Source organism: Pan troglodytes, chromosome 19 (genome assembly GCF_028858775.2).
Source record: "Pan troglodytes isolate AG18354 chromosome 19, NHGRI_mPanTro3-v2.0_pri, whole genome shotgun sequence".
NCBI classification, from domain to species: domain Eukaryota; kingdom Metazoa; phylum Chordata; class Mammalia; order Primates; family Hominidae; genus Pan; species Pan troglodytes.
This window is the reverse complement of record NC_072417.2, coordinates 38,611,655-38,628,144: the sequence shown is the minus strand read 5'-3', so window position 1 is coordinate 38,628,144 and position 16,490 is coordinate 38,611,655. Positions and strand designations below refer to the sequence as shown.

The window sequence follows — 16,490 nt, the reverse complement described above, 5'->3', positions numbered from 1 at the left end:
ATTGCAGCTGATAATAGGAACTATGGGCTAATGAGGGAAATAAGACTTGGCTCTGTTGACAAGAGCCAGGGAAACTTCACACATCTTCCTCTTGGAACTTGCAGGATGAGGTTAGGCCAGTGGGGCCAAGGAATGCTCCCACCTTGGAGAGCTCCCGCCCTGACAGTTGAGGGGGGATTGAGGGGCGAGCAGGTGGGATACAGACGCCTTTGGAAGTGACCTCTTGTGGCTAATCTAGGCACTGCACTCTGCATGGACAAGAGCTTCTCCATCCTTCAAGGTGGCTTGTGCTAGAGCCAGGGGTAGGCAGCATGAGTGATCAAGACCTCCCTTTTGGAAGACTGTAGAAGCAGAAGGTGCTGGTTGCTGCTATTATTTCTTTCATGGATTTTTCTCTACTGGTTTCTGAGCTCCCATAATTTCCTGTTGCCTGCCTCTTGCTGTCACTCTTGGAGAGCAGCAATGCAGGGCACACCTCTCAGCATGGAATGTGCATACTGGGGGCCAACGCTGGGCACTTTCCATCTTGGTAGGTGCTGGGGCCCATAGGGAAGGGGCAAACTTGAGCAGATCCTCCCAGCCACCTTTTTCCAGAGCCCATGGTTAGGGCCTTTGCCTAACTTAGAATCCAAGCCCCTAAGCTGCATTACCACTGCTCCTGACAATCTAAGGGTTTTCTAAGGCCAAGCCAGATTAGGGCTTCATGTTTCGGGGATCAGTCTCTGTTTCCTATTCTAATTTCCCAAGCCTTGCTTACTTAGAAATAAGGGGAAGGAGAGATGCAGCAGACTTCCTGAGCCTAGTTAGCATTGAGAAGGGCATCAGTGGTGTTGAGAAGGATTTGGGAGTGTGCCAGCCTGTAGTTCTGGACCTGGCAAAGATGAGGAAATAAGGCATTGGGTGGATGTGCAGTGGGGTTCCTGGGCTCCCACATCCCTGTAACATCAGCCATTGGGGCCTCTGATTTTGCCTGCTATCTGTTGCACTGTCCCTTTTGGGACAGGGGACCCTGTTCAACTGCATGCAATAATTTCTTTTAAAATAAAATCTGAGCACTTTGGGTGGCTGAGGTGGGAGGATCACTTGAGCCCAGGAGTTGGAGACCAGCCTGGGCAACATAGTAAGACCCCATCTCTACAATAATTTTTTTTTTTAATTAGCCATGTGTGGTGGCCTGCATCTATAGTCTTAACTATTCAGGAGGCTGAGGTGGATCACTTGAGCCTTGGAGATTGAGGCTGCAGTGAACCGTGATCCAGTCATTGCACTCCACCCTGGTTGACAGAGTGAGACCCTATCTCAAAAACAGTAGTAATAAAATAAAATCTGAAGATGATTGATTGGTGGGTCTAGCATGCCTTCTGGTCCTGAAGTCCATATCCCATTTATCTCCCACCTCCCGTCCCTCCAAGAAAGCATCATTCACCTGGCCATTGCTTTTTTTTTTTTTTTTTCCAAAAACACCATTTTAATAAGGAAACAACAGAAATAAAAGATTGTTCTCTGGCTGGAGCCCAGACCCCATATAATACATTACATGTACAAAGTGGCTTTCAGCCAGCTCCTGGGCGTCTCCCTGGGGCTCTCCTACCACCTGTTCCATGCCAAATTCCTGGGTCCTTGGACCTCTGCTCCTCTCCAGAATATGCCCACCCCCTCCCCTTATCCCATAACACAGTGGTCAAGAGGAGAGCCTGACAAGTGGCTGGAATTGGAGGAGGGACTATTAGGGTGAAGATGTTTGCAACAGCTAAATAAACATCGGAGGAAAGTCTCCCTTTCCTCAGGGTATAGGGTGGTCAGTGGAAAATGGCGTGTCCTGCTTTGGTGTGGAGCATGAGTGCCCAGGGAAGCCCAACCTGAGGTGGGGGTAGGGTCCCCCTGAACCCCTTAGGATCTCCTAGAATTACTGCCTCCACTGGGACAGGGCAGGAGGCAGAACTGTCCAGAACTTTAGAGAACTAGAGACCTCCCAAGAGGCTGATGTTGGCATGCCAGGACTACCCAGAGGTCACCGTTGAGAGGAGTTTTGGCCATTGGTGATGGCGCTGTGAGGAGTACCCTGGTGCAGTTCCCACCATGGTCAGGTTAATCCTGCTGCAGGTTGCCATGCCAGGGCGGGATGGTGGTCATGTGAAGAAAGGTACTCCTGCTCTGCTAGTATGTTCCAGGCTGGTCCAGGGCATGAGGAGGCTCAGGATGCTGGCTGTTGATGCTTGTGCTCCAGCTGTGTTCTGCCCACAGATAGATGCCCCCTGACATGGGCCCAATGAAGGGCCCCAAGTGGGCAATGACACCAAGAAAATAGGCCATGGTGGGCATCACAGGCGGGGGAGGGCACAACTTCTTGAGGGCTTGGTGGCATCTCCTCCTAGGTGGTATGTACAGGAGGTGGAGGGACAGCAGGAAGCAAGGAGCCTTGCTGCTGGACTGTGGTGCAAGTCTGAGTTGACTTCCCTAGGCTGCCCCCACCTAGATGGAGACTTCATATTCTCTCGTCTCCTGCAAAGGAAAGAGACTGCTGGGAGTTGGAAACTTGTATTAGGTTTGCCAGGCCATAATTCACCTTCCCTAGGAAAAGGGAAAAAGTGAGAGGGCTTGGCAGGACCCTCAGGGTTATCTGCCCAAAGAAGCAAAGAACTGGGTCTTGGATAGGGTGGCAAGGCTGGCATGGTTACTTACTCCAGTCTCGTAAGTTGGATTGTCAAACGCTGACTCTATGGTAATGCGGTTGTAGGGGCGGGGGCGTGGGCGGGGCAGCTGCAGGGAGCTTTTTCCCTGGAGCCTGTGGGGCAGAGAAGCCTGCAAGTCAGGAGCACTGGGTAGGAGTGAGGTATGCAGGTATGCAGAGCAGAAAGAGAAGCCAGACTCACCTGGAGAAGTAGAAGTATATACCTCCTACCAACAACATCATCGCCACCAGTGGCAAGAAGATGGCAGCTGCAATGTGGGCAGCATCCAGGGTGCTGGAGGCAGCAGGTGCCTTGGCAACTGAAGACACAGAGGGTGTGACTGGAGCAGAGGTCTCTGTCACCTGGAGCCCATATTCTCTCACCTCTGCCCAAGGGCATCTGACTACCAGCTCCCTCTAGCTGGCTGGGTGTAGGGAAGGAGCTTTTTATCCTGCTAGGCCCAAACCTCTCTCTTTCTCTGCCCTCCCTCCTTGGGAAGCCCATGACCTGGGAACCGTGAGAACCAGGACCAGGGAGACCACTTCTCTGGCCTCAAGGGTGGAGACTCACCATCCAGGCTGCGACTGTTGTAGAACCCATCCAGAGAGGCTGGAACAAAAGGGGAGGGCCAAGGGCAGTGGGTGAGCCCAATGGGCCAAACCACTAAGGCAGGGAGAGGAGGTAGTGGGATGATCATGGGAAGGATTTGTCCAAGGAGAGGCCACTCCAGCATTTGTCTTGGTGATGCCAGGTCAGAAGGATCTGGCAGAGACTGGGGAGACCAAGGGTAACATGAGGGTGGCATGGGCAGGTGGTTCTGGTTCTAAACATTGGACATCTTTGCCAGAGCAGCTCTATGGGCCAGGGAGGGTTTTGAGGGGTGACAGGGCACTCACCAGCCCTACAGATGGGTGGGGGGTCACTCCAATGCGAGGGGTGCCCAGGCACACACTTGATGCTGGCCTGGCCCTTCAGCACATAGCCAGGGGCACACGAGAAGTGGATGGTGGCCCCTGCTGGGTGTAGCCGCTTCTCAGGACTTCGGGCACCATTCTCAGGGGCACTGAGACCATGGCATGGCTTGAGCTGTTCCACTGCAAAGCAGGCAGAGTGCAGTGAGGGTGTCATGCCCTTGGCCTCCAGGGCAGCATCTTTTATCTCCAGCTAGAGGTTTTCCCTCCTACTCAATTGACACTTACGGAGACATTTAGGGGCCCGGTCACTCCACTTGGGGCTGCCAGCCTGGCGATCATGGCAGGTGAGGATGGAGCTGCCCGTCAGCACAAAACCCTGGTCACAGATATATTGCACGGTGGCCCCCACGGGAAACTTGGGGCTGGATATGAGGCGTCGGCTGTGCTCCACATCTCCAGGATCGTGGCAGGAAGTCACTATGGGTAGGGGGTGATGGGGAGAAGTAGCCCAAGAAGAACTAAGCAGAGGCCAATCCACCCTGGCTTTGTTCCAGGCCAGCTAACTTCTTCATGTCGTATGGGTCTACCCCCTACGTATCTGTCCCTACCATTATGCTGGTGTGTCCTCCCATTTGTCCCCTTCCCATCTATTAGGTTCGATAAAAACTGATTGGCCATCTACCAGGAATGAAATACTTAGAGTTCGTGGCTGATAACCCCATGAAAAGATATCATCCCCATTTCACAGATGAGGAAACTGAGGCTATAAGAGGTGAAGGAACTTTGAAGATACTAGCTAATAACAGCTACAGTCTGGTTCAGAATCCAGGAGAGAGGTCTGGAGTTTGTGTTGGGAAGGGGAGCGTGGGGAACAGGTATACTCACCCCTCTGGCATGAGGGCAGGTCCTCACTCCAAGTTAGGTCCCACTGGCACATGAGGACACTGGATCCCACTACCTGGTAGCCAGGGTAGCACTGGTAAGTGACCACGGTGCCGTGCACTAGCTCAGGCTGCGATGGGCTCTTCCAGCCATTGGGGATCTCAGGCAGCTCCGGACATGTGTCATTGCGGGGCACCTCTGGGGGCACAGAGGCACAAGATGCAGGCCCTCGGCCAGCACCAAAGTGACTGTCCCCCTCACCTTGAGGGCACTCTGGCTCCTGCTAGTTTGTCCTGGACCTAGACTGTCCTGGGCAGGCTCAGGGATCCATTCCTCCCTGCTCAAGGGCCCCTCCTTGACTGCCTGACATTGCTCTGTCTCGTAGATTCCAGGGTTAGCATTTAAGCTTTGGCCTTACTTCCAAAAGCACCTTGACCAGTTCCTTAGGCCTGAGAGATGGGGCCAGGTAGGGTGAGGGAAATCGTCACTTCTATGAAAGATTGTCAGAAAGATAGAAGCCAGCACCTTTCCTTAGTTCCCCCATTTTTGTTTGAAAGTTGTTCTGGCCAGGTGCAGTGGCTCACACCTGTAATCCCAGCACTTTGGGAGGCTGAGGTGGGCAGATCGCTTGAAGCCAGGAGTTCGAGACCAGCCAGGCCAACATGGCAAAATCCGGTCTCCACTAAAAATAAAAAAATTAGCCAGGCGTGGTGGCGTGTGCCTATAATCCCAGCTACTCAGGAGGATGAGGCACGAGAATCGCTTGAGCCCAGGGGGTGGAGGTTGCAATGAACAGAGATCACACCATGGTCTGGGTGACAGAGGGAAACTGTCTCAGAAAAAAAAAAAAGGAAGAAAAAGAAAGTTGTTCTGCTGCCTACCCAAACCCCTCTTGCCACTATAGAATTCTGGCTCTCCCTCAGGGCAGATGGAGAACAGGACTAGCTTCCTCCAGGTGATCCCTGGTGCTTTTCCAGCTTACTCTTGTCTGAGACAGCATTCAGGCACCTCACTGCCCTAGCCTCTTTGACTTGCCATGGCTTGCTGTCTGCACTCTGAGTGGGGTAGGGACAAGCTCACCAAAGAAGTGGATGACGAAGCCCTGCTGGTAGCCCAGCACTGAGGTCCCGGGGTCCGACTGGAACTGAATGGTGACATCAGCCATGGAGGTAAAGAGCTTGAAGTGGCTACGGGGCCCTGAGTACTGGCCCAGAACCCGGGCCGTCAGGTCATCCCCATCATAGAAGGTAAGCACATCACCAGGGCCTATGCGCAGCCTGTGAAGGAGGAGCGTCAGGGCAGAGCCGGCCTGGGGGCCTGAGGATGGGCTGGACAAGGGATATCCCCAGACCTCAGGAGTTGGCTCGGCCTGACCCGGTAGGCACTCACACTCGGATGTCCAGCATGATGCGCTTGTCCTCTTCCACATGCACACCCCAGATACAATCCTGCCCACGACCGTAGGGCTCTGGCCAGTTGGGAGAGAGTACCACGCCAGCCGAGTCTGTGATCTCCCCGCTGCACACGGCTGGAAGGCAGAGGAGGCCCAGAAGGGTCTTTTCAAGCTTACCATGGTGTTGCTTACCATCTGCCCACAGGAGTGCCCACAAATTGCTGGGACCCCCCACCTCCTCCTTGGAGGAAGCCTGAACCATGCATATCACAGGGCCCCTGTGGCCCCGGGCTCTGCTGCTATTCTCCTGGTATGACCCTGCCTTTTGCCCGGCAGGCCCATCCACTGGTGTCTACTGACCTCGGCAGGCTGGCTCTGTCTCATTCCACTGGGGGTCGTGGGGGTCAACACACTCGATGATGATGGAGCCCTGCTCCAGGGTGTAGCCAGGGTCGCAGCTGAACTCCACAGTGGTACCCACAGGGTAGGTGGGTTCGCTGCTGCTGAAGTTACCGTATTTGACAAAGGGCTCATAGCAATGGCCCTGCTGGAAGGCTGTAAACCACAGGTCCCAGCCCAGCTCAGCCTTGACTGGTATTAAACACAGTGGGCAAGCATCCCCCTACTTCCCTCCCCAGAGCCTTTCTTTTCCTGGGTACGAATGACAAATATATGTCCTGGGGTTGGAGCAGGAATGTGATGGAGGAGGGACAGCCAAGAGCATCCATCCCTATTATGCTCAGGAGGCCATCTTGATCACCATCCTGTTCCCACTGCCTGGTTTTGTGCTTAGTACACAGAAGGTACTTCATACATGTTTTTTGAATGAATTAATCAATGCATGCATGCATAAATAGTTCTAGAATGTCTCTTACAGCAATTCTTTCTTAAGGGTTGAGGCCTTTTTTGCTTTTCAAAATCTGGAGAATTTATTCCCTTGGACCATAGGGCCTGGGTCCAGGCAGAGGTTTCCTGCAAAGCTGCGGTAGGGATCCCGGACCCAAAGAGAGGGGCAGGGAAAGGGGGCCTAAGTACTGAGTGAGCAGGGGCTGACTTGGAAGGAGTGACAGCATGGAGGCAGAGAGGGGTAGGGTGTGGGAGAAAGACCCTAGGCCCGAGCCCATCCCCGTGGACCCGCCACCCCCAGTGAGGCCCCAGCAGGCTCACCCTCATAGCGCAGGGCCATGCCTGCAGCTGCCCCGCTGCTGTCAGTACTGAGCTCAACAAAGAAGTGTTTGCCAGAGCTGAGCAGGCCCTCAATGGGCAGGTATTCCACCTCATAGGAATCATACACCGGTGGGGCCTCCACGTTGTCCCCATTGCGAATGATGAGCCTGAACCAGGAGAGTGGCAGCTATGTAGGCTGGTGGCTGACCCAGATGGGGTGTGGCCCCAGGCTTGGGTAGCGTCCCTCCAGCAGGGTATTACCAGGCCAGGCACTCCCATTCCACTAGGACAGCCCCTCACCTGTCATCATCCTCTGCCAGGGAAACCTTCTCAAAGTGCAGGTGTAGCCGCTGGCCCTCAGGAGCCTCAAGCAGCCAGTGACAGGTGAGGTTGTTGCTGTAGTTGCCCGGGAAGCCTGGAGAGACGATGCGGCCGGTGGTGGCATTGCGGATCACTCCGCCGCAAGCAGCTGTAAGACCAGGACAGGACGTAGGCTAGGCCCCTGCCTGAACCCAGGCAGCCTAACATGCCTTCCTCCCTATCCCAGCCCTATATCCTCTCCTTGGAGCAGCGGGGACCTTGCCTCCCTGCCATCTTGGCCCTCATGGTCCTGAAGGTCAACCTTTTAGCCCTGTGAACCTGCATCTCCAGGCAGCCTGAGCTCCAGAATCCTGCCGCCTAACCTTTCCCACCCCTGGGACTGACCAGGGTAACTCTCTTGACTGTGGGTAGATGTATCACTACCTGGCTGTGTGCCCAGGTAAGTCACTTTCCCTCTCTGCTGACTTCTCTAGAAGGCCGACTCTCCCTAGGTAGACTTTACTAAAGCCCTTACTGTGGGCTTCAACCTTCTTGGATACATCTGCTACTTCTACCTCATGCCACTTTCCTAAAATCAGTTGTTTGGGTATGTCCCTTAACTAGGACCCCCTGGAGCAGGAACCAGGTCTTTCCAGGCCAGGCACAGAGTTGGTGTTCAGCGTTGGTTGAGTAAAATGAGTGAATGAATGTAAAAAGGGGTTAGCACTAGATCCGGGCGGCAAACACCTGATGTGCATGCCATCCGCCCCGGCCTCACTACCACTGCCGTTCCTGGGCTGACTGACCTTTCTAGTGCTGACCCTACTGGCTTGGGGCTGTCCTCTCTTTCTAAGGAGAGACTGAACAGTTTGCCTATGGCTGTCTGTGAGGATTGCTGGGTTACTTGGCCACAAACTCCTGGCGGTTATGTGAGGCCAGAGAGGGGTCCTCAGGCAAGAGGAGTATGGCTGGTTCCAGGCAGTGCTTTCCTCTCCTGGACACATAGCTCTGACCTACCCAACTCTCAGAGACCAGGCTGCCATGACCAATACACAGGACCTTTGTCTCCAAATGCTCAAGGCAGCAGAATATTGTAACCTAGTAAAGCTCCTGCGGGGCTGGGGCAAGTTTCTTCTCTGCAGAAAGGACAGACCTGCCTCGGCTTGGTCTCAGAATGGAACTGCCCTTCAAATCTGATCATGCCCCATCCTTTGCTGAAAATTGCTTAGTGGCTCCCCATTACCCTCAGGATAGAGTTAAAGCTGAAAATGGTGTTCAAGCCCTTTATGAATCCAACTCTCTCTAGACTCAGCTTCAGTCCCCTCTCCCCGCATACCCTCTGCTTCAGGCACACTTCACTGTGTGCTCACTATCTTGTGCTATTTCATGCCTGCACACCTCTGCATATGCAGTTCCAGGAACCCACCCCACTTTCCCAAACTAATATTTCTGAAATCCTTCCATGCTGTCTCCTTGGGAAGCCTTGCTTGCCTCCTCTCTTATCTTGGAGTAGCTCTCCGTACCTTGGGCTCCTCCACCACTCTGCCTTTACTCCTATTGTAGCATCCTCTGCACTGAGCTGCTTGCCAGCCTCCCCGCTAGATCCTCGAGGGCTGAGAAAGCATCTGTGTTATTCAACTCTGGTTGTGCCTGGCACCCAGGAAGAATTTATAGAATGAAATAAGATTCATGGCTGGGTATGGTGGCTCAAGTCTGTAATCCCAGCACTTTGGGAGGCCGAGGCAGGTGGATCACCTGAGGTCAAGAGTTCGAGATCAGACTGGCCAACATGGTGAAACCCCATCTCTACTAAAAATACAAAAAAATTAGCTGGGTATGGTGGCATGCACCTGTAACCCCAGCTACTCTGGAGGGTGAGGCAGAAGAATCGCTTGAACCCGGGAGGCGGAGGTTGCAGTGAGCGGAGATTGTGCCACTGCACTCCAGCCTGGGTGACAGAGGGAGACTCCATCTCAAAAAAAAAAAAAAAAAAGATTCAAAAGCCTAAGCCCATACCCACTAAAAAGAAAAAGCCCGGCCAGGCGCGGTGGCTCACGCCTGTAATCCCAGCACTTTGGGAGGCCGAGGTGGGTGGATCACGAGGTCAGGAGATCAAGACCATCTTGGCTAACACGGTGAAACCCCATCTCTACTAAAAATACAAAAAATTAGCTGGGAGTGGTGGCGGGCGCCTGTAGTCCCAGCTACTCGGGAGGCTGAGGCAGGAGAATGGCGTGAACCTGGGAGGCAGAGCTTGCAGTGAGCCGAGATAGCGCCACTGCAGTCTGGCCTGGGTGAAAGAGCGAGACTCCGTCTCGAAGGAAAAAAAAAAAAAAAGCCCAAGTTGCTTTTCATACTGCAAACCAAACACTGAGTCTTCCTTTCTCCAACAAGCCCCTTTTCATTGGCAGCAATCCCAGACCTGATCACTCAGGACCAGACCTGGGAGTCCCCTTTCCCTTTTCCCAGTTCCCATCAGTTTCTGGAACTTCCCTCTGCTTCATTCCCCAAATCACAATCTAAGTTCAAACTGTCTTGCCTGGCTGGCCTCCCAGTCATCTCCTGAGGAATTCTAAGCCCCTCCCTTCTCATAAGCTTCAACAGCTCCTCAGCCTGTATCTTGCCCTGACACTCAAGGCCCTTCCATTGCCACATGTCTCAGGCTTCAGCCAAACCTGGCTGTCTTCTGTGTCCCTAAACACCCTCACCTGCCTGCCTCTATGTCCCTGCCCACGTTGTTCTCTCCATTTAAATGTCAAACCTGCAGTGCCTCCTCCCCTAGGAAGCCTCCTAAATGTCCAGCTAAGAATGATTGCGCCCTTGCCTCCCAGGTCACTTTATGTCTTTTCATTGGTGCTTTTTACTTCTTGCCCTGGAAATTGGTGACCTCTGTGCTTTCTCCTTTCTCCCTTTCCTGGAAATGTGGGTTCTTTGAGGGCAGAGTCGCTGTTTAATTCAGCTGTTTGTACCTGTGGTGCCTTCATCTGGTAGATGCTCAATAAGTGCAGGTTGGATGAATGCCACTGAGGTGCATGGCCATTTTCTGGCTTCCTTATGAAGAGCAAATGAAAGTGGCAGAGAGCAATAGAGAGCAGGGATGAGCCCCCACCTCACTTCTCTGCTCAGCACTGAGCCCTTTCCCCTGGGGACACTCACCAATGCAGACGGGCTCCTTTGAATCCCAGAAGGGCTGGGTGGCATTGAGACAGGTGAGATGCCTGGTGCCCTTCAGCTGGTAGCCAGTGGCACAATGGAAGCGGGCACTACCCCCTGGGTGGAGGCTGGTGACAGTCACATCTCCATAAGCTGGACGACGGGGAAAGTGGCAGCTCAGGAGATAGGCTGCAAACAGAGAACGGGTGACACTGTGTATGTGTGCAGGGTGGGGGTGGGAGCTGGGCCATTGGTTGGGGGAGGTCTGCCTCAGTCTGCCTGGAGGTGTCATTTGGGGCCAGAGGAAGCACTAGGAGTTCCAAAACAACTCCAATCTCCTCCCTAGAAGGTTGCCAGTGATATTTCCAGCAGCCTGGGCTGGTTAGTGGAGCAGACAGAGCTGGAAATTAGAAGGGTTAGGTTCTGGCTCAAGCTTTATGACACTTTAGGCAGGTTATTTAATCTTTGTGTGTGTGTTTCCTCGTTTGTTAAATGAGGTTTAAAATCCTAGCCCACCTACAGCGTTACTGTGAGAAGAAATGATAGAGTATTTTATCTAGCTTGGTATCTCTGGTACCCAGCTGATATTATATCTTCAGGAAATGCTTATTGAATGACTGGTAGACATGAAAGCACTTGAAATAGTGAAAAACCTATACAGATGTAAAGTGTTGATACTGTTTTTCCTTTAGGGAATAAATATGAATTGCAGCAGCAAAGAGTGAAATCAGACAGTAAAGGCTTTCCCAGTATTCACTGAGAAATGCTAAAAAGCTTGATGCCAATGGCCATGGACTTCTTTTAAAAACAGAATGGTGGCCGGGCCGGTGTCTCATGCCTGTAATCCCAGCACTTTGGGAGGCCGAGGTGGGCGGATCACCTGAGGTCGGGAGTTCGAGACAAGCCTGACCAACATGGATAAACCCCGTCTCTACTAAAAATACAAAATTAGCCGGGCATGGTGGCGCATGCCTGTAATCCCAGCTACGGGGGAGGCTGAGGCAGGAGAATCACTTGAACCCGGGAGGTGGAGGTTGTGGTGAGCTGAGATCGCTCCATTGCATTCCAGCTTGGGCAACGAGAGCAAAACTTCATCTCAAAACAAACAAACAGCCGGGAGTGGTGGCTCATGCCTGTAATCCCAGCACTTTGGGAGGCCGAAGTGGGCGGATCACCTGAGGTCAGGAGTTCGAGACCAGCCTGGCCAACATGGAGAAACCCCATCTCTACTAAAAATACAAAAATCAGCCGGACGTGATGGCAGGCGCCTGTAATCCCAGCTACTCGGGAGGCTGAGGCAGGAGAATCGCTTGAACCCGGCAGGTGGAGGTTGCAGTGAGCCGAGATCGTGCCATTGCGCTCCAGCCTAGGGGACGAGAGCGAGACTTCATCTCAAAAAAACAAACTTACAAACAAACAAAATCCAGAATGGTGGTAGGCTAGGGCAAGGTGGGAGGATTGCTTGAGGCCAGGAGTTCAAGAGCAGCCTGGGCAACATAGTGAGGTCCCCATCTCTGTAAAAATTTTTTAAAAAATACCCAGGCATGGTGATGTGTACCTGTAGTCTTAGCTACTCAGGAGGCTGAAGTGGGATCGCTTGAGCCTAGGAGTTTAAGGCTGCAGTGAACTATGATTGCACCACTGCGCTCCAGCCTAGGTGACAGAGTGAGTCCCTGTTTCGAAAAACAACATCAAACAAACAAGAAAAAGATGGGGACGAGGGTAGGGAGGCAGTGCACTGCCTTCATGGAAGTTGGGGGAAGAACAAGTTGCCCTGGGAAAGCTGGTAGCTTTGGAATTGTCATACCAAATTTGACCAAATGGTGGCAGCAAATCCTACAAAACAATCTGGCATATCCCGATCCTGGGGTCAAGCTGGGGTGGTAGCTAAAAGGATCAACCCGGTGCAGTGGCTCACGCCTGTAATCCCAGCACTTTGGGAGGCTGAGGTGGACGGATGGCCTGAGGTCAAGAGTTCAAGACCAGCCTGGCCAACATGGAAAACCCCATCTCTACTAAAAAAAATACAAAAATATTAGCTGGGCATGGTGGCAGGCGCCTGTTATCCCAGCTACTCGGGAGGCTGAGGCAGGAGAATCGCTTGGACCGGGGAGATGGAGGTTGCAGTGAGTCGATATCATGCCATTGCACTCCAGCCTGGGCGACAGAGTGAGACTCCACGTTCCAAAAAATAAAATAAATAAATAAAATAAAATAAAATAAAATAAAATAAAAGTGAAGATCCAGCTGGGCGCGGTGGCTCACACCTGTAATCCCAGCACTTTGGGAGGCCAAGGCAGGTGGATCACAAAATCAGGAGTTCGAGTCCAGCTAACATGGTAAAACCCCATCTCTACTAAAAATACAAAAAAAAAAAAAAATGATCTGGGCATGGTGGCACGCGCCTGTAGTCCCAGTTACTTGGGAGGCTGAGGCAGGAGAATCGCTTGAACTCGGGAGGCAGAGGTTGCAGTGAGTGGAGATTGCGCTACTGCACTCCAGCCTGGGCGGCAGAGTGAGACTCTTTCTCAAAAAAAAGTGAAGATCCTGGCTTGCGTCTAAGAGGTGAGAGCAAAGGCCTGGAGGGGTCAAGGAGAGGCTGAGAGGCTTGTGCTACAGAGCCTGATAACCCTTGGGGTGGTAGGAAAAGTGAGGACTGTCTAGACTGAAGATCTTGGGTCTTGGGGTAGGGGGCAGCCCCACTGATGGTATCAGGTAAATGGGAGAAGAGGTCCATGCAAGGCCTCTGTTCCTGGGTGCCTTTGTGTGAATAGAAAAATGGGCCCTCTTTCTTCCCCCCATTAAGAAGAAAAAGAAAAAGAGGCTGTCTCAGGGCAGACCAGGGTCCAGAAATTTGAGTTTTATGACTTTCACCTGTCCTGTTACTATGTCTGTGAAAGTGGGAGGAGAATTCCTCCTCTTCTGTCTCTCACGGGGCTCTGGAGAGAATGGTCGGTAAGTGGCTAGTTGTGCTTGGCAGGCAGTACAGGGCAGTGCTTAGCAGGTGGGCTGTGGGTCAGACTGCCTGGGTTTGAATGCAGGCTTCTTCCCTACGTGCTGTGCCACCGTGGGCAAGTTACCTAAATTCTCTGTGCCTCAGTTGCCTCATTTATCCACCCATTTTCAGTATTACATCCAAGGTTGTGGAGGTTAAGTGAGAAGACATATGTGCAGTTCCTGAACAAATGCCTAAGACATCAGCCTGCTGTTATTGTTTGTAATCTTGATTAATAATAGCACCTCACATCTGCATGTACTTTCCAGATTCTAAAATGCCTTCACACTCTTCTTTCTTGATGTCTACAATATGCTTGGGAGAAAGGCAGGCAAGGTAGGAGCTATGAGCCCATTTTCAGATGAGAACAGGTTCAGAGAGACCCTGTGCCCTCATCACACAGCAAGGAAGTACTAGACCAGGAACTTGAAGCTCCTGGGCTCTGAAGCCTTCTTGCTTTCCACCACCACCCCACCTGCTTCCCCATTTGAAGTAGAAACTTGGGTTCAGGGGTCAGAGAAATCTGAGAGTAACAGACAAGCCTGCTCTGGGTGGTTGTCCAGGGCAGCCACTCACAGTGACCTGGGGAGAGATCCCAGGCCAGGATGGGACGAAGAAAGGGGTGTGGGGCACCACGCCCAGAGTGGAGGAGGTTAAGAGGTTAACTGACGCCTAGTGGGGTCTAGACCATGAGCCAGGCTCCGGCCCAGCATTTCCCCTTACATCTTCCCCTTTGAGTTCTTATCACCACTCTAGTAAGGGAGGGCCCTCGTTTCACAGATGAGGAAACTGGGCTGGAATGGGGTGGAACTGGGCTGGAACTGTAGGAGGCTGGGGGCAGACAATGAAGCCCCCAGACTCCATAGTAGTTAAAGTATCACTTCCCAGGATGAGCTTCCTCCTGTTGCCATGACAACCGTTCCCGGGGAGCCTGAACCACTGCAATCTGTTGAGTTATTTTCTCACTGGAGTCTGTTTCTGGAGCCAAGTCCAGTGCCAGGAATGCTGAGGATGGAGGAGGGGGATGTCTGTCAGGGCCGTCTGCCTCCCCACCCTGCCTGAGGCTGTTGGAGGGGAGTTGGAACTTGGTCTTGCGATAAGGCCCTTGTGAGGGCTCATCCTTGTGACCTCCAACATCAGCTTGGACAGCTCCAGCACAGGTGTGGGTACTAGGCCCCTCACCCCCTCTTCTGGCACCCTCTTTCTCTAGCCCACGGAGATTTGCGTGTGAGCACACGCTCCTCCTGTTCCCATCTCTGGGATCAGGGCTAATTACAGCCTATAATTAGGGGAATTACACTCATTAAGGCAAGAGCTGATCATTGACAAAAACTGGGCTGACGAGGGAGGGCTTCTGGGAGCTGAGAAGGAGGCAGGACCAGGCCAGCTCTTCCAGCCCTTCCTTGGAGGTTGCTCCCCCTTGCTGGGCCTCCAGCTCACTGCCATTCAGCCACCTTTGTCTGGCCCGACAGAGAGGAGGTCCGGAGTTTTGTGCAAAGGAATTTGCAGCAAGAGAGAAGGTTATCATGGCGTGAAATTATGCCTGCTGCCAGGGAGGATTGATGAGCCATTAGGGAGGCTAGCTGGGCCGCCTAGACGTTTCACCCTTGCCTCAGCTGGCCCCTTGCCTCTGCCAAGCCACTCTACAGCCCCATCCACTTCCAGGCTCCCAGACTGCTCCCTTAGTTTGGGTGGAGGGGTGAGGGTAGGGTGAGTGCTCCTTAGGTGGGGTTCCAAGCAGCCCCATCTCCAGAGTGCTGGCTTTTCTGCCCGGCTGTGGTCCCCTGCAGGACCGCGGAAGTGGTCCATGACAATGCAAGACAATCCCTTGATTGTTCACACCAATTATTTCCCTATTAGTTCTCCCTAGTCTCAACTAGTTAACCCATGCAAAGGATCGAGCTGACTTTGTGCTCAGAGAGGGGGATGGGTAGGAGGGACACAGCTGAGACAGCGGCAAAGTCCTGAGCCCCTTTTCCTCCCTCTCCCATCCTGCCAGTCATGTAATACTGGTTTCCTTAATGAAGCATGTGCTAAGCACTTGACATGTACCATTTTGCTTAATCCTAACCATGACTTTGTGGGGTAGGTGTTTTGGTTTCATATTACAGCAGAAGGGTCAGAGAGATCAAATGACTTGTCCAAGGTCAACAGCCAATGAGGAGATTCAAACACAGATCTGCCCATTGCCTGAGTCTGTGATTTTTTTTCATTACATCATGCTGCTCCCTTATTTCCAGAGGTGTTCTGAGCTGATTGGGGCATGGGCCAGGTCAAGGTGGGTGAGGCAGTTCAGGAAGGGCAGTCTGGCAGCTAAGCAGATGGTCATTGTCAGATCCCTTTGACCTTCACCCTCTTGCATTTGGGGAGGGCTTCTATTGTTATTGCCTGTTTAAGTGTCTGCCTCCTCCTGAGAAAGAACTCCTTGAGGACAAGGACCTTGGTGCATCCTGACATTGCCAGTGTCCAGCACAAGCCTGGCAAAGAGCAGGTGCTAGGAAAAGTTTGCTGAATGAATGAATGAGGGACAACGGGCACACCTAGAGGCTACCTGATCCTGAGTCAAGACCAGCTCTCTGCAGGGTGGTGGGTGGAAGAGAGAAGATCCTGGAGGTTTCAGATACGCGATACTTACCTCCAATTGTCCAGAGCTTCACTGGACATTTGTGCTATGTGTCACTAGCCCCTCTCTGCTCCTTCCCTCTAGGATGTAATTGCACAGAGACCCCCCTCCCCAGCAAGGAGGGCAGCGAGTCTGGGCTGGTTCCACCTTCAACTACCCAGGCCTTACCTTGGTAATGGAAATGGAAGGTGCCAGGGCCAGCCGGTGGCGGGAGGCTCTGGAACCTCAGGGCCGCTTGGTGGGTGGGGCTGCGGATGACTTGGCCCCGCAGCAGGAAAGACTGGTTGGCCAGGGGCAGTGGGTCAGGCCCCCCCAGGCCTTCCACAGTCACTGTCTCCCCTTCCCGGAGGCTGATATTCTGGACCTGTCGGTAGAGTAGAGAGAGAAAAGC

The 16,490-nt window shown here is 52.8% G+C and overlaps 1 protein-coding gene across 2 annotated transcripts in view; it reads right to left on the bottom strand.

The window, feature by feature from the left end:
- Nucleotides 1-1,437: 1,437 nt before the first annotated feature.
- SEZ6 (seizure related 6 homolog) overlaps nt 1,438-16,490 on the bottom strand; it is a 51,064-nt gene continuing 36,011 nt past the window's right edge. Inside the window, exons 4-17 of one of the 2 annotated variants that reach the window (XM_001139913.5) lie at nt 16,268-16,463; nt 10,485-10,670; nt 7,329-7,497; nt 7,029-7,195; nt 6,222-6,416; nt 5,858-5,996; nt 5,549-5,745; nt 4,472-4,666; nt 3,872-4,063; nt 3,569-3,766; nt 3,243-3,281; nt 2,874-2,991; nt 2,683-2,785; nt 1,438-2,518 (exon numbers count right to left, since the gene is read on the bottom strand). In XM_001139913.5, the coding sequence (XP_001139913.1) occupies nt 2,486-2,518; nt 2,683-2,785; nt 2,874-2,991; nt 3,243-3,281; nt 3,569-3,766; nt 3,872-4,063; nt 4,472-4,666; nt 5,549-5,745; nt 5,858-5,996; nt 6,222-6,416; nt 7,029-7,195; nt 7,329-7,497; nt 10,485-10,670; nt 16,268-16,463 (2,127 nt within the window). In that variant the 3' untranslated portion in view covers nt 1,438-2,485. The remainder of the gene's footprint in view (nt 2,519-2,682; nt 2,786-2,873; nt 2,992-3,242; nt 3,282-3,568; nt 3,767-3,871; nt 4,064-4,471; nt 4,667-5,548; nt 5,746-5,857; nt 5,997-6,221; nt 6,417-7,028; nt 7,196-7,328; nt 7,498-10,484; nt 10,671-16,267; nt 16,464-16,490) is intronic. The other variant, XM_511368.6, reaches the window with a different exon arrangement.